At 41.4% G+C, this 18,003-nt stretch overlaps 2 protein-coding genes and 1 long non-coding RNA gene across 8 annotated transcripts in view; 1 reads left to right on the top strand and 2 right to left on the bottom strand.

The window, feature by feature from the left end:
- Positions 1–18,003, bottom strand: part of LOC125714556 (cholesterol 24-hydroxylase-like) — a 39,686-nt gene that overhangs the window by 14,417 nt on the left and 7,266 nt on the right. The window lies entirely within an intron of this gene.
- Positions 6,527–7,332, bottom strand: LOC125714559 (cylicin-2-like). 3 transcript variants are annotated; one of them, XM_048985280.1, is made up of 2 exons: positions 7,044–7,332; positions 6,527–6,998 (listed from the first exon to the last, which is right to left on the bottom strand). In XM_048985280.1, the coding sequence occupies exons 1-2, from the start codon at positions 7,272–7,274 to the stop codon at positions 6,606–6,608; spliced, it is 624 nt and encodes a 207-aa protein (XP_048841237.1). In that variant the 5' UTR covers positions 7,275–7,332; the 3' UTR covers positions 6,527–6,605. The 3 variants fall into 3 exon arrangements, with proteins under 3 accessions (XP_048841237.1, XP_048841238.1, XP_048841239.1); XM_048985281.1 differs by having other exon boundaries at positions 6,527–6,974; XM_048985282.1 differs by having other exon boundaries at positions 6,527–6,926.
- On the top strand, positions 7,413–17,164 carry LOC125714568 (uncharacterized). The gene is made up of 3 exons (XR_007383783.1): positions 7,413–7,944; positions 8,281–10,841; positions 17,046–17,164. It is a non-coding gene; the product is annotated as an uncharacterized LOC125714568 (long non-coding RNA).

Genomic DNA, 18,003 nt, shown 5'->3' with positions numbered 1-18,003 from the left:
CTTTGAGCAATAAAAGTTGGAGTGCTGGCCTCCCTTGTTATCTGTGTGTGTTTAAGTGTGTCTGTGTGTGTGGGGTCACTAACCCACTTTGAGGCTTAGGCCAATGTGTGCCTCTCGTACCAGGCTAGGCCTTGTCTCAGGCCACCTGGAATTTAAGCTTTGTGATATGTGCATGTGTGATCCTACAGGGGCTTCAAGCATGCTGAGGCAATCCAGGACGATCATCAGCAGAAGATGACCCTGGGGTCAGAGTGGGGGGGAGTTTATATTCCCTGTCCTGCTCGTCGTCATGTGAATGATAAGAGCGTCTGTCTTTTTCGTTTTTAAAAGAAGCAAACTTGTTATTAAGCTACATCCAGAAAAGACGCTACACACTGAATACAGTACAGCTGCAGGCTGCACACGACATCTGCTCCTAACGGGACAGTGTGAAACAATTAAGCGAAGCTGCAGTGATATTTCATTTTGCATCGCCCCGGTTCATTTGATATGGGCATTTTAACGCTACAGTTTCAATGAGTGATTAGGTCACGCTGACGTTTCTCTGCGGTCCCTCACAAGCTTTGGGTTCTGCGTCACATGGAAAATGTTGTCCTGACACATTTTGACTTTGCAGTTTACGTCGTTATACCGCACCAAGGTTGAATCCTTATAATAGTAATGGGTGGAGTGGGGTTCCTGTCACCCCCAATTTGAGCTGAATTAACTCCCTGTAATGCAGCTTCGCCCCCAAAAGCATGTGATTGGTCAAATGAGGTCTGCAAATTGCTCATAGTGTCTGCACTGTTAATGATTCATAATAATGATGCAGCTAATACGCTACATCATGGCCATGTGGTTTCGGCTGATGTCAGAACATAAAGCCCCTCCCACTGGACTAGTCAGGAAAGATGAAAACCTAAAGACTCAGATTTAGGAGCACAGGAGTGAGGGTGGGATAGGAGCAGCCGCAGCAGAATTGGCATCTCACCGGGACGGCTTTTTCCGGAAGCTGGGCGCTCTCCTCCAGACGCTTGCTTCTCACATGGCTGCTGTCTGTGCACATTGAACAATCCATGTGGCAATTTGCTCAGACTTTTTATTTTCATCCAAGACCGTGTTACAGAATCCTATTTTAAAAACAGATTTTAAAAGGAATTGTTGCAGCTACAAAAATTCCTAAAGAAATGTGCCATGTCTTTTATAGTATCAGTAAAGAATGCAAATTCTTTATGATTCACTCTCTGATATGCTTAGTTACTTCTGGAAGTGCAGAGAGACTCCCTGGGTGGGCTGCTGGTCTGTTTTAGGGTTCATCCATTTGGATATCGATTCAGTTCTATAGATTACCTATTACAAAGCACACAAGCACAGCCAACAACAATCCTGGGCTCCATGAATTTACTTATTTATGGAGGTCAGGTGACAAAGAGAAGAAGTTGCAGAAGCCCTCAACTGCACAAGACAAATCTAGCTGAGCTTCTTCATGAGATTTTTAGTCAGAACGAACTCCAGGCCGTACCCTTCAAATCCTAGTCCTACACCTCCTTCAAACTGGCCAAACCCCAGTGTAGCTCCTCCTTCAAACTGGCCAAACCCCAGTGTAGCTCCCCCTTCAAACTGGCCAAAACCCGGTGTAGCTCCTCCTTCAAACTGGACAAACCCCAGTGTAGCTCCTCTTTCAAACTGGACAAACCCCAGTGTAGCTCCTCCTTCAAACTGGACAAACCCCAGTGTAGCTCCTCCTTCAAACTGGCCAAATCCCAGTACAGCACCTCTTTCAAAGTAACCAAAGTAACCACAGTACAGCACCCCGGCTCTGTTTGTGAAAAATTGTGGTGTGTCCGCATTTCTGCAGTCAGTGTACCGTTCTAGCTTTGCTGTATCTGGTTTAAATAAAAATGTAAATGAAACGGTCTTGAGCCTTTCGGATGCGGCTCTGAAGTGATCTGAGCTGCCATGTTTGCTCCTGTTGCTGCACAGCATGTTTCAGAAGCCAGCAAATTTGTTTCTGTAACACTGTGACATTTGTTTCATGGTCGTGACAGGTCCTTCTCCCAGAAGCATACCTGCTGGTGGTGGGTGCCCCCGGGAGACCCTGATTGGTCAGAAAGCCTGACTCAGTTTGCCTTTCAAAGGAGGCACAAGGTGTGGACATTCTCGCTGGAGCTGATGGCTGATTGACAGATAGCGGCGGAGGTCCCTGGGGCTTGTTCTGAGTCGTCACTGGCAGGCAGTGACAGCACAGCTGTGCTTGTGTGGATGGTGCCGGGAATCCATAAATGGACTGCGAGCTCTTCTGCAAGTTACTGGCCCACAGCCAAAGGAGCCGTTTCCCTGTAACTGTAGTGGGTAGGGACTGGTGAATACGGACGGGCAGACAGATGGATATTTTTGTTATTAGTGCTCTTAAAGGTGTGATTATGAGCTTTTTCAAATAGAAAAAGAGCATCTCTCATTAGCATACTGGGGCCAGAAGACAGGAAGCTGCTCGGCTTCCCAGCAGGATGGCCGCTGAGCGAGAATAATGGTGGCTGTTTAAAGGTTGTCCTCTAACTCGCTCTATTCGGTTAACAGAAATGTTCAGGACACCATGTCCTAAACTGTAATAAGCTGCTTCTATTGTGCTCCCCGGCAAATGTTTGGCTTATTACCAAGGTTCGGGAAAGTTCCTCTTCGGAAAAACATCATTAAAATAACTCTCGGTAAAGCTGAAAGTAGACAAACTGCTGGTATTATGGTAAATGAGTCAACTGAAGCTGGAAACAAAGGCAATGTAAAAATGGCAGGTGATAGATTTTCACCGTTTCGAAGCCGTGTGGAAAGAACATTTAACCCGCATTTTATCTCTGCTGTACACCGACTCCACGCTCTGTCTCCATCCCTACCTAACCTCTGACACCAGCATTTCTCTCAGGGCATTTCGATGTTTTGTTAACCAAAGTCGGAATATTTTGAGGGTGCTGGAATAGTGGTGGCTGATTTTCTGCTTATTTATGTGACTGTGGAGGCCATGCGGTCGAGTCCATTTCAGACCACATCATTCACGGTCTCCAATGTCGAGTCCATTTCAGACCACATCATTAACACATCATTGATGTGTTAACAAACATAGTTAGGACTGATGACTCAACTTTGAAGACAAGTTCATCAAATTCTGACAGATCTTCTTATTTCTAGGCTACTAGTAGCATAAGGAAAGTGCATTCCTATAGTTACCTATCCACGGTGATATGACTTTCAGACTAAGTTCTTTACAGCACACATTGGAACAGGGCACCGAATCTTAATGGGGTTCTCCTCATCTAATGAGCTGTGGCTAAGATCACATCCTTCTGCAGGCAGGATTATCTCCTTAGGTTATTCGGTTTTGGAGCAAATGATGTGGCCTTGAGCAATAACAGTATGCAGGCTTTAGACTGCTCCTATTGACTTACAGGGAGAGTACCATTCCATCAAGGAAAGGGGACAGAGGGTCATTACACACTCAGGTAGGTAATAGGGTTTTTCAGAAGCTTTACACATTTCTTGGAATTATACAACAATTTCGAAAGACTATGAAGTCGAGAAGCTGACGAATTGCTGGAAGATGTTCTGATATTCAGTTGAAAAGGCAGCGAACATGGGTCACTGAATCCTTCTATGCAGCCCAGTGACTGTTACATACTGGAAAAAAGGGGAACATAAAAGTACATAAAAGATAAAAGTAGTAACTGACTTACTTCTAAGTAATTTGTGGCCGACTGTCTTTGGGGAGGTGGCCATAACCTTATCATGTTCTGTCATATTCCATTCCTGTTGGGTTTCTTAATAACGTTAAATAAAGAGCAAATGAATCATAGTTAATACAATCTTTAATTTACGGGCAGGTTTTACTTTACTGACAGCTTACACATGCCTCACTGTTATGCCTTCGTTTGCACACGTCACGACCCAGTTTAGACCGGAAACCCGAACTGGACTGTGCATGAGCAGATAAGTATCATTTCCGCTCACTACTGCTTCACGGCAGCTGGACGATTTCACAAATTGATTTATTGCAGTTTATTTAAACATAGGTTGTACTTAGCACTTATTTGAATTATTGTGTATATATGTGTTTTTAAATTACAAAGATTATTTTACTTAAAAATAGTATTTAGCACGATTTGGTTTATTACAGTTTAATAATAGTTTGTAATTATGACATGTTATAATGTATTTTTAAATTATTTTAATCGTATTTTCAAATAATTTGTACTTAGAAAAATAGTCTGTGGTACATTGGGCGGAGCTTAAATTTGGCTCCGCTTATGACATCATAAGCGGGAGGGGGAGCGTATCCCTTATTCTGATTGGTCGAGGGGTTATCTCCATATACCACACATTGCCGATAGGGGGCCATATGGTTTGGGTGACAAGGGTTGCCGTTAAACTTTAATAGAATAAAAATACATTACATGTTTTTATTTGTGTTATTTTTAATTACATTTTTAAGGAATAATAAAGCATATGGCAGGATGAAGGCGAACTAGCGCATACACATCTAGCGGGGCCCGTCCGGCCGCAGGCACGGGTTGTTAGGAGTAGGCACGGGCTGGTTGGAGTAGTTGCATGGCACTGGTAATTACACTATATTGGCAACCACTTGAGCCAGATCATATGACCTACCAGGAAGTTATAAAAGGCTGCCAAGATGGAATCTCATTCTCTTGCTGCTGTGTTTTACAACTGGTCATGGGGTGGGTTCTTCTTCCCTGTGGGTAAGGAAAGGAGGAGAGGGTTTGTTTGAGGGTTTGGGTGACTGCTAGCAGCATGTAACTCTTCATGGAGGACGTGGAGGTGACTGTTTGGAATTTTATCATTTGACGTGATCCCCTACAGGCTGCTGGGCTACAGACATTGAGGCTCTGGTAACTTGGGTTATACTGTGGGATTTAAAAGGGTCTATGTTTCTTTGTTGATTGTTTCTTTGTACCTGTAGCATTGGAATGCTTCTCGTCCTGCAAAGGACCAGACTAGCCGCTGTTTTAGGCTTTTGATAGTCTTTTGGTTTTCTTTAATTAGTGCCCTGGTTGTTGCTATGGGCTAAGTTGTAAGTGTAATTGTAATATTGTATTTTGGACGGTGGACATTGGCCACTACACTCCCCTTATGTTTGTACATGGCATCTTTCTGTACAAGGCCGTATCTGCACAGGCTTTTGCTCTCTGCTGTTGGGGTGCCACACTGAGTGGACACTGTACTGTTGTGTGTAGTGTTTGTCGTGTTGCATGCTGTGTGGTTTTGCCCTCTTCTTTGTCACCAGGGGCCTCCTGAGCTGAGAGCTGCGGGTGCCGATCTGACCTTACTATCTGGAGGATAGTCAGCCCCCCCCCCCCCCCCCAGCAGCCTTCTTTTTCTAATTGTTTTTAGATTTGTAATAAAGTGAATTGGGTTTTATTTTTGCATGCCTCTATTGTCCCTTTGCGGGGAGGGTTCAAACTTAGCCACGTTACAGAAGGAACATTAGGGGTTCCTTCTGCCCTTACCAGGAGGCAGCATAGTCAGAGCACTGTGGGTATTCTGTGCTTTGGGCACCACAAGAAAGCACCGAAATGTTTGAGAAACTTTTGCGTTATTTTAAAAAAGAATCAAGGAATAACCCTGTTAATTTTTTAAATAAATTAACGCAAGAGTCGGCTCTTTAAAGAGAACTGTGTGGCTCTATGCGCATGCGCTACATGAGAGCGAGCAAGAGGAGAGCGCATTAGCTAATTTAATTAAGAATTAACCGCGTTATTCCTTGATTCTTGTTAAGATGCTTAGAGCGTTTCACTTTATTATTCACATTGGCAGAAAAGTGCTTCATTACTTAAACCCCTATAACCATAACGTTTATTTGAAATAACAGGCGCTCCGCTGGTGTCGCCATTTTGAAACGGGCTGGCCACTTCGGTTTATCATTTCGGACCGCGTTGTTCAAATAGACCTGCCGATTATGGCCGAGCTCTGGGACTCATTTCGCCTTTTGGCCCATTTCTTCTAAGTTTGCTATTTAAATGCTTTCTTCAACCTAACACTGGTAAATACCGCTAAAGTTTCTTCTAATTCTTTAAGCATGTTGATTAAATGAGTTTGTGCTTTTTTTAAAAAAAAAAAAACGTGCTCTGTTGGTTTCGCTTGTGCTTGTTTAAACTCAGCATTTGCTCCTGTGCTTCTTTCGGGCATGTTTGTACTCGTTTAAATTCCGCCTGCTGCTTTTAAAATAACGCTAAAGTTCTTCAAAACATTTTGGTGCTTTTAAAATACGCCGTGGCGCTTGTGCCTAGTCCTAACAATACATGGCTGCGGCCGGACGGGTCCCCGCTGGACGTATCTTACCTTCATTCCGTTATGTTTTATTCCTTAACGTAGTTAAAAATGCAACAAATACATGTAATATATTTTCATTATTAAAGTTTAAAGGCAAACCTTATCACCCAAACCATATGGCCCCTATCGGCAACACGTGTAATACACATTTGGAATATTCCTGACATTTAACATCATATACTCGCATTCAATTGAAAACACCTTCACAACAGTCTTCATTTTTAATGCTTTATTTACAAGTATTTAAAAGTATTTACATATTTTAGTACTGATAGTCAATGTTCTGTTCAGTCTCATCCACTACTGGCTTCCTCATCTTGCATCATCTCCCTTGCCTTGTACTCCATCATTGCCATACTCTCCTCCACCATTGCCTTTTTCCTCCACCATTGCCTTTTTCCTTCACCATTGCCTTTCTTTCCTTCACCATTGCCTTTCTTTCCTTCACCATTGCCTTTCTTTCCTTCACCATTGCCTTTCTTTCCTTCACCATTGCCTTTCTTTCCTTCACCATTGCCTTTCTTTCCTTCACAAATCCTTGCACTCCACCAATCCTTGCACTTTTCCTCCATTGCCTTGCACTTTTCCTCCATTTCCTTGCACTTTTCCTCCACCTCCTCCATTGCCTGGCTCTCCACCTCCTCCATTGCCTGGCTCTCCACCTCCTCCATTGCCTGGCTCTCCACCTCCATTGCCTGGCTCTCCACCTCCTCCATTGCCTGGCTCTCCACCTCCTCCATTGCCTGGCTCTCCTCCACCTCCTCCACTGCCTGGCTCTCCACCACCTCCTCCACTGCCTGGCTCTCCACCACCATTGCCTTTTTTCCTTTAATTTTTTTTTCAAAAAACTTCTTCAGCCAGGATTTCTTTTTTTTTCCTCCTTTGTCCTTCCTTTCTATAGCCTCCCCAGCATTGTTTGGTACCGCTGGCGGCCTAAAGCACTTCAGAGAAAGCCAAGTCATTTTGAGATGCGTCTCATTCGAAATCAGATTTGTTTTGAAGTGGTACTGGTGCCTACAGCACAATTTATACCTTCAGTATGATGACATCAGAGTTGTCACGGTAACATTGTGTTCTAGAATTCAAATGTAGGTGCCATGATTGGTCAGTGGTTCCATTTTTTTTAATTCTCTGCATTTTTTATATGCTTTATTCAGCTCATATTTTGCAGCATATAATGTATGAATTTCCATATTTACCTTAATTAGATAAACAGGAACAGAGGAATAAAGCCAATTAGAATGTATGGAACTTCCAGTCTTTCTGTAATATGTCACAGAGTAAGGCATAACTAAACGCACTGCTGAGAAAATGAGCGTAGAGGATTACAGTAGTATAATGCTAATCCCTACTATATACACTCCATATACGATATACATTTTATATACATTTATTATGTATACATATTTTATATACATCTCTGGAAACAGACCGCATGTTAGAAAGGCTCGTGTAGCTTTAAGGAACACTGCTGCGTGCAAAGGCCTGTGGGTGCACACGTGACGAGAGCGCGCGGGAGAGCCTGAAGGAATAGGCAGCACGTCGGCGAGCTGCAGTTTATGTGTAGTTAGTTTAGTTGTTCCTGGCAGTAAATGGAGTCCCTGGTTTTTTATGTATGCGTCACTGACGAATGTAAGTACTAAGTTTATTGACTATAAGTGATAAGTGACGCTGTACTAATTTGGTTTACTTAACTGCGCGGCTAGGTTAACGTGACCTAGCTTGCGTACTGTTATAATTATCGCTGACGAGTGTTCCCTTGTATACCTCGGAAAGATATTTGCGTTTATTTCCCGTCCAATCATTCCCTCTAATACGAATTGCTGCTAATGTAATGTATTGTTGTGGATATAGCCGAACTTATCAATGTTAAGGCGATATGGTACAATTATGCATTATGTTAGTGTATTGTGGTAATAACCATTGTAAGCACTGTGGTAATTTGTTTTTCCTGTTTATTTGTTATAGAACCATACATAAATACAAACTTACTTACCAACCCACTTCGTCTGACTGCATCCAACTGACTTCAAGTAAGATAAGCCAGAGTACAACTAATTGCTCCCCCCTCCTGATTGAGAACGTGTATCTGGTGAAATACGGTCAGCAGCCCCCCCCCCCCCTTCCCCGAATCTTGTCTATCCTGAATAGTGACTGATATCCCACAGCGAGTACTACCCTCCTGCAGAAACCCCTTACAGTTTCCTAGGGGAGTGTGGCCCCCCTTTCCCACACCGCATCAAATTTGAACCGCATTGATGAAGGGCTTCTTCCTTGCTTTATGGGTCTTCACCGCTGCTTCTAGGAGCCTGTCCCACCAGTACACTTCATACTGTTTTCCATTCCTTTTTTAAGGTCACTTGAGGTCATCCTCCGATTTGTTAGACACTGACGGATAAGTTGATGGTCATCTCTGGCATTAGAAGGTTGCTTCTGCCCTCTACCTGTGTACTGCGGTCTTAGAAACTCATGAGCATGGAAGCAGCCTGCCTCACAGTGTAGCCTTCTGCCAGCAGAACCAGGATTAAACCAGAATTTAACAATGCAGATTTTAAAAAGTATATAGAGTGGTCTCTTAATTTTTTACAGAGCTGTGTGTTGTTTACATGTATCTATTTTATGTTTTGGCTGCATGTTTGAACCTGAGAGCAGTTTTCAAATGGAGTTTGTTTGAGAATACTACATTCACACCCCCAAAACCTTCGTATCCCAAATACTGCATCATGAAAGGTGAAAACTGGTAGGTTTATGCTGGTGAAATAATGAAGATAGATGCTGCTGCTTTTAAATCATTCACAAGGTTGTTTATTGAAATGGTTTATTGAAAGGCATCTAACAATTTCAAACACATATGGAGATATAATAGACATTCGCCTCAGAATTATATTTTATGTAATTTTATCTTTAAAGTGACCTTATTAAATTTGTTCCCCGAAGTAATAATTTCATCTCACACCCTGAGTGCTTTTGCACTCTGGTTATATGTGCTGTTAGTGTGCTAGCAGCATTTTCTACCCAGGGAGTCTGATCGAAACCCAAAATCAAGCTGCTGCTGTGAGCTCCTGCTGAGCACCCTGCTCGGAGGCATGTACACTCGACGGACGCTACGGAGTGCTCCAGTGACCGCCCACTAGTACATATCTGCTGGACTCGACACTCGCCGTACCGTACACCAGACAAAGCATAACACAGTGTGGTGAACAGTGATTTCTATCATCTATATTCTTGTCCTCAGTAGGTGTTATGATGCTGACGTGTCACTGAACGTGTCAGGCAATGTAGTCCATATCTGGTTTGATATCTTACTCCTGGGGATACCTGCATTTCTAGGAACACATTGAACTGCTTATAGACTTTTCACATTTCCCTTTGTCTTCATGAAATAGTTTCTCAATTGGATTTCTACAGAAGTTCAGAAGAGCAGGCCTTGATTTCTTTGGACAACCTGTGCTTAAAGCATGTGACTGGACATTATTATTCTTAGAGATGGAGAAATATGCGTCTTCTCTGTTCATTCCTAGAATAAGGAATGAAATACAGGCAATCTACAGCCCAAGGAAGGCAGACAACCGCCTCTATCTGATTACATGGTCGGTAAGATCAGTTTCCTGGGGAACTCAGTGACTGGAGATTGCAGGAGGAGGTGCGTCCAAGCAACTAGACAAGGCAGGACCAATCAGATGTCTTGGTCCTGCCTCCACTAGTTGCTTGGACCCACCCCCTCTACAATCTGATTGGTAATCTCTCTGAACCAATCACGTTTTGTTCTGCCCTCAGAGCATTTTTGTATAAAATATAAGCATACCACGAGTATACTTTGCTTTTTTATTCCTTATTTGTTGTGTTTAGTTTGTTTTTATTTTATATGGTTTGTGTGTCTAGACTGTGCCAACATGTTCCATGTATGAAAATATTGTACAGGACTTCTGCTGATTGCACTTTGTACATTTTCACAGCTGTGCAAATATTGGTTTGATTGGCCTGTTGGCGCATAAGTGTGCATGCTGTTGAGGTATATTTTACAGGACAGTTAAAGCATTTCTTTTGTACCCAGTTGTTAATTCTTCATTGTGCATCTGCAGTTTTGTAAATAAGTGTCAGTGTTTGACAATTTTGCCTGTGCAATCAAAAACTACTGAGAAAGTCTTCTGAGAGAAACTTAATTTGGACTATTGTCTGTATGGCTTAAAAGTACAAGGTCATGCATCTATCTCATCAGTGCGATTTAGCAAAGGCATAGTAACTCTCATTGCTGTCAGTGCTTTGAGCAGAAATTCAGGCTGGTTGAGGAATACAGCATTTTAATGTCCTTCACTGTTAACTTAAAAAGGTTCCATGCCATTTTGTTTTTCAGACACTAAGTGAACTATAGACAAGGTCTCACTTAGATGCAGTTCTCCTTGACGTAGCTGCGTTTGATTTGTGGCTGGTGTGTAGCTGGCCTCTGAGATGTTGCTCATGACCCTGTTCAGCGCAGGAAACATCCATCAGTGAGCAGGAGGGTGTTCCTTGCTGCGGCACGCAAGAAGGTGAGGCCGGGACATAAATACCCTGTGTGACATGGGGCCTCGGGACACTCCAGTGGGCCAGTCTAATTAAGAACTGAGTCCATGAGCCTCCATATTCCCGTCTCTTTAGCCCAACAGAACTTTTCTCAGCATGACACTGACATCAGGTATATGAGTTCAGCCCCCATATCTTTGGCCCCCAGGAAGCAGGGGGAGGGGCAATATTCCCTGCCTAGTTTGGTTCCTTCACTCAAGTTATTTCCCTTGATGCTTTCCGCCTCTTCTCTTTGAGCAGATCTGTGTTATATAATGTTATAGATGGTTTATTGCATCAAGCCTTATTCCTACCCAGTGGTGCTGTAAATTCATTAGTGTGGAAATGGCGTAGGGTGAACCGGTGTATGTGTCCACTTGTGTTTGGATTTGCTTGCAAAATGTCTTTTTGTGTATTTGGTTTTGAATACAGTACTATATTGAACAGACTTTCCTGAAGCTTTAGTGAAATAGTGGGCTTATTTTGCATATGAACTTCAGAGGTGGAGATTTTAGGTCCAGAGAGTACAAATCCAGACTAAGATTTTGTTTTAACCAATCAGTTGAGTGCTCTGTGAATGTGACTTCTTATACTACTGGTTGGTTGAAACAAAATCTTGGTCTGGATTTGTGCCCTGTGGACTGGAAGTCCCCACCTCTGATGAACTTACAATTTTGAGAACAGAGTCGCAGCCTCAGCAGATTTGCTTTTATTGTAACTCTGGATAAGAAAGATTTCACCGTGTTTAAATGTTGGTGCCTTTAAATGAAACGACAAAATATTCAGTGTTTATTCTGTTATTTTCAAACTAGCAAACAAGTGTTCATTTTGTAGAAAGGTTACATATTTGTTAAATCAATATTTGCCTATAAATTAAATACTTAATTTGCACAACCCAGTGGAATACTCAAAATTCTAGACTATTGATAAGCCAATGTTCATGATATATCAGGAGATTTTTTAAACTGCCATATTTGAAAGATTACCTCATTGATAACATTTATCAGCACTGCTCTTACCTGAAAGATATCAGCGGAAACGCACTGTGGACTGCCCGCTGTGTTTACAGTGTCTTGAAGTCCTTAAATCAGCAGTGTCCTGATAAAATAAATCCAAGCCAAAGTCCCTTATATAAGGATAGTGTGATAGAAAATTCTTGATTATGCTAATCAGTAATCAATAACGGAATATAGATGATTATGCAAAATGAATTACCTAATCAGTAATTAACAATTGAGTTTATAATGTGTTGTTGATTTACACATAGTGGTTGAAACAATGTAATTTACTTGTCATTAATTGAATGTATCAAACAATGATGCAAATCTACTTAAGTAAGAAATTTCTATTTTCTATAGAGGAATTAACATGTTTCCCATGTATTGCTTGTTAAGCAAGAGGCCTAGGTCAAAGCAAAGGCACGATCTGAGAAGTAAGCTGTTGCAGAAGATATTATAAAATGAATGCATGGTATTGGATAATATAAAATGTAGAAAAAGAACGAGTCCCAGAATGATATAGCAAAAGGAAAAGTCCCAAATAGATAGACTTGTTGTAAGCTGATAGGTGGACCTTGAAAAAGTAGAAGAAACTGGTATCTCCAGATGGCCAAACTTCTTTGAACTGCCTGGACCTCGAAAGAGCCAGAAGTAACTGGAACGTCCAGATATCCGACTTGTCCTTGATTTGTCAGATGACTGTCGCATTTTAGGCCATAAAAGATGTATGCATTGTTTGCTCGGGGAACAGAACACGAGACGCATGATTGCTGAGTGTCTGTTCCCTTTGAGCTCATCGAATAATAAAGTTCTGTCAAAAACTTAAACATCGGACTTCGAGAAATTTCTTCCACAATAGACAGGCAGAAAGTACCACTGGTGCCAGTTGCTGAAAATTAGGGTACAGATCCAAACAGCTTGATTTGTTACCTGGGACTGGAGGAAGACATGCAAAAACGCAGTGAAATGCTGATGCCCTGCATCCCGTGTGTCGTCATTTATGGCGTAGGATCACCTAGTGTTCCTCTCATGGTGTTTACACCAGAGTAGTGAGCAGACATGGAGGATTATTAGCGTCTACATCCTTCTTCTCTAAAGGTGATATGTTTACAGCATCAGGCCCCCAAGGCGCGCTGTACGTGCCCTCCAGCTGTGCAGGCACAGGTGTGACCTATGTCTGCAGACGGACACTGTGACTTTCTGCTGTGACACTAAGGGACACGGGAAGGAGACACAAAGTCACGCTAAAAAAACTTGTGATGGTCACACCAGACCTGGACATCCGTGTAATTCTGCGTCCCAAGAGCTCGTATGAATCAGTATTTGCAGAGGGAGCATTACATGTTGTTTGAAGGCAGCGCACTGAATAGCGGCTAGTCAGAGTCCATAATTGAATTCCACGGTGCAGTGTCCTGGGTTTCACTTTCTCAGGTGAGAGAAGAGCAGGGCATTCCTCAGAGCCAGGCCACAATGACATGTCTCTGATCTGAAAGTGTATCTCAGGCAGACAGGAGTCAGCCATCCGATCTGGGGTGTGTTACGGCGGCGTGGCTTGGCGCATATGGAGCGAAGGCAATGATCCATGTATGGCTCCAAGTAACATGGGATTTATCAAAAAACAATAATACAAAAACAAAGGGCCCCAAGGTGTCACAAACTGAGTTAGCAATTAAATAAGACTTAACTATGGTGCTGAACTAACAAGCACTAACTACATGAAGTCTAAAGAACAGGTAAGGGAACAAAGCTTTAAACTGAAACAGGTAAGGAATTTACAGGACCTGAAACTAAGGAAACACAGGAAAGTACTACCCTAGGAGAAAAATCAAGAAACAAGTAAAACAGAACATAAACAAATCAATATCAAACGAAGGATACACCAAAACAGGGAAGCAAAGGACTAAACACTAGGAAAATCAGAAACCCAATAAACAAACAAAAGAGGGGAAGCTGGCCTCAAATCCACGACTGTAGGGTTATAGCTTCTGTACCACACAGGCAGCCCATTGAGCTACATGGCTGTCTTGGGAGCCAGGGAAACACACAAGAGTCTAGTACAAAGACAGGAGGGACTGATGCTTACAGGGATGAAGCCCGTCAGTTTTTGTCATGATCCCAAATAGTGAGCAAATTAAATATTTACTTAGAAAAAGGCGAAAAGAAATTGAAGTCTTGTAGAGATCTTCCAGGTGATCAACTGACATGGTTGCTGAATAAAGTTTAGCAGATTGCGCAAATATCTATTGGTTTTAATGCACAACCAGTATAAAACTGAAGGAACAATATCACATTTGTGTTGTTTGACTGTACCCTGTTTTGTAATGATTAATCTGATTGGTAACACTACTCGAGGGGGCACCAATAATATAGGATTATGCTATTACATGTGTGTTAATTAACCACAGTCCAAGTCTTTGCTACCCACTGATCTCATGTTCGTTCATCATTCATGACTTGTGTACACATGTTTTACTGTATGTCAAGCAATTACAGTATTTGTTACTATATCTGTTAATTTTGCAAACCTTTGTGAAATACCGAAGGAACAAGTAATGAATAACACAAGTGAAGCGCTTATTTTTTGTTTGTTCATTATGAATAAATTGTCACACACATTTTATCTCAAGCAGTTGCTATATTTGTCACTATATCTGTTAATTTTGTAAGCCTTTGTGAACGACTGAAGGACCTACTGAAGGGACAAATGAAGAATAAGACAAGTAGCTACTATATTTGTTCATGATTTGTACTTCAGCAGTAACTGAGTATCTAATACATATATGTGCCCCGCAAGTAGTGTTACCAAATGAGTAAAGATACTGCTTCAGGTAATGCAGTTTCTCTGTTGTTTAGTGATCCAGCTTTTCCTCTCCTTGATTCGGGTTTCATGAGTATTAGTGATGACTGGTCACCAAATATTCTCCAGTCTCCAGAACTCTGGATCTACTGCCGATGGCGTACATCTAGAGAGTGAGCTCATTCAGGTTTTTGTTCATTGTAGTGACTGGATTTCCACCTAGTTTTAACTGTGTTTTTAATTATCTCTCATTCCCATATTTTGTCATTTATCCACCAAATATTGAGAAGGAACATTCCTATGCGAAATATCTCCATTCTAACACCAGTAAAACTACTTTCAGTAAAACATTTGCATCACACCTGCACTTTGGCCCTCGTTTTCAGTAACTGCCCCTAAAATCGTACATTTTTCACTCATGATCATCTCCTTCTTTAGAAATTGACAATGGAGGAATTATTCTTCCATTATGGGACAATAATATAAAAATACAGAGTGCATTATGGGAAAAGAATTATGCAGGATGTCATAAATGGAAGAGCATTATTCCATTTTAAAAGACAAATGACTGCTGTGGAAAACCCTAAATATTACACAATATCTGGGAGACCTTGGTTTATACGATTACATTGCAAAGGTTGTTATGGTGTAAGTTTTGCATTTTATCCTGAAAAACTCATCGAATGCAGGCAGGGATACTTACTTACGTAGTGATTTGGCTTGACAAATTAATATTTCCCAAAACTGGGCTGGAACATCTTCACTTGTTTTTTCATTACTGTTTGTTGAACCTCAAGTTGAAGAAGGACTTTGATGCAAATGGGAGATGGGAAGAGCTTATTAAGCAGCCGAAAGCAGCGTCGTCTTCGTGGGTGTGCTGCAGATGAACTGTGTGTAATTTAATAGGATGTTTCTTGCATATCATCAAAATTATACTTAATATTCCGATCGCCATCCATCCCTCCATCCATTACAGGGCGTTCACATGGACTGAGCATCTTTTATAGAAATAACCGGAGAGTAACCAAAGGTCCCAGAGAAAACCCCGGCAGACAGACTCCACAGTACCACAGCTGGGCTGGTTCACATCTTCATGTCCACAGCTGAGCAAATCTGCTTAATTGATACATTAAAATAAGAAGGATCAACTAAGACACATTTTTATTATCATGACAAAGTATCAAAGTCAATGAATCTCACCTCCTCTGTTGTTATAAAACCTGTTCTAGTGCTTAATTTATATTTAATTGATTCGTTGTCTAGAATTCACTTTAATATGTCACTGAGCTCTCTGTCTGACACACTGGAATTTCTTTCTTAACACAAGACGATGTAATTGTCAGTGAATGAGTTTATAATAGCAACATGAAAGGCTGTAATCAGGACTGACTTGGAAGGGGCCGGGAGAGACATGCAGATTCATCAAGAAGAAAATCTCTGCTCTCTGTAAATATCTCCTCACTCCAGGTCTGGGGTTTCTGCGTTGTACAAAGATTGTGTCCTGAACTCCTGATCAAGTGGGCAGTTGTACTCTAAATTAATTTTGATAACACTTTACAATAATGTTCAGTTATACCACATATACAAGCCTTTAAACATTAACCAATCATTTACAACCCCTCAATAAGACATTTATAAGCATGTAGTTAAGGACTAAACATTTGTAAATTATTAAAACGGGAAATGATCATTTGATCATTTTACTTAAAGCTGTCATATATAATGTGTTATAGATAGATTCATAATGCATTATAATGTTCGGTATAAGAATTAATAAAGCATTACAGCATCATCTATTGCCAGTCATGAGGCATTATAGCATTGATTATAATATTTCGTAAGCTCCATTGAAGTTCTTTTCTATAATTCGCTATTGATACCTTCATAATGTATTACAATGGTCAGTATAAGCAATAAAGATGCTTTGCACTGCATTTTGAAACCGGAGTACCCGGAGGAAACCCCACGACAACATGGAGAGAACATGCAAACTCCACACACTTGTAACCCAGGCGGAGACTCGAACCCGGGTCCCAGAGGTGTGAGGCAACAGTGCTAACTACTGCACCACCATACCGCATTAATAATAAATGATTACAAATGATTAAGAATTTGTAAAGAATTTGTTCAACATTAAATACAGGTGTACTAATCATTTAGTAATGATTTGTTTATTATAATTTCCCCCCTTCATTCACTTATAAATGTTTATTAATGTTTTGCAAATTAGTATTAGATTAGTTAGCCCTTAACTACAGGCTTATGAATGTCTTATTGAGGTTTTGTGAATGGTTAGTTAATGTTTATTTAAAGGCTTATACAAGTGGTATAAATGAACATAAATGACCTGAATGTTACCTTAGTTTTTGTTTCATACCGGTTCTTTCCATTTACAGATGAAATCCAGGCCTTCTAACTGAAAAGTTGTGCCTTTACAATGGAGATTTCCATGGACGCCTGAGCGCGACCTATGCAACGCGGACTCCCTATTGCCAAACTCGCAGCCGCCAGTTACACATCTTTTGCTTTAATCTAAGCTGATTAGACTTTAATGATCTTGGAAAAAGTTTGACCATACAGCAGCTTTTATTAGATTTTGATGCAATTATCGGATGCCCATTATATCCTTGGGATGTATCGGTGCTGTAGATTTTTCATGACTCTCAGTTACCATTAAAAAAGAAAATCAATGTTTTGTTCCAGAATGTTTTGTTAGCTGTAAAACGCACCCAGTCTTGTAATTAAATTATATGAAGGCCGTTTCACTCATGATTTTTGAGCAAACCTTCAGATAAATGCAGCAGGAAGCATCTCTTTCAGTCAAAGCTTCCATTTATAAGGATGCATATTATCCGTTTTTAATCAGCTGAATATGGTTTGTATTTTCATGACCTTCTCACGATACTCATTAAGTCTTCACCTTGAGATCTGCTCGCTTGTCATCAAATGCATCAGAAACAGACACAGGCTTTTCTTCCAGTAGTATTTTCAGTTTGGTTGTCATAATGTGACACCAGAGGTTGCACGGATGCTTGATAGAAAGCGATGAGTCTGTTGTAACACTGACCACCCCCCCTGCCCACTCATGAGACAGGCTACATGCAGCTTGACCACAGCTGGATCCATTCATCTTCAGTAACTGCACGGGGGGGGGGCGGGTCTGAAAGTCTATGGGTGGAAGACAGCAAACATCCCAGGATGGGGCACCAACCCATCACAGGGCACGCTCACGATCTTCAACTAACCTCAGCGTGTTCCTGGACTGTGGGAGGGTGGGACTGGAGTACCTAGAGGAAACCCCACAACGACTTGGGGAGAACATGCAAACTCCACATGCATGGAATCATGGCGGAG

Source organism: Brienomyrus brachyistius, chromosome 19 (genome assembly GCF_023856365.1).
Source record: "Brienomyrus brachyistius isolate T26 chromosome 19, BBRACH_0.4, whole genome shotgun sequence".
Taxonomy (NCBI): Eukaryota; Metazoa; Chordata; class Actinopteri; order Osteoglossiformes; family Mormyridae; genus Brienomyrus; species Brienomyrus brachyistius.
This window is presented reverse-complemented; position numbering and strand designations above follow the sequence as displayed.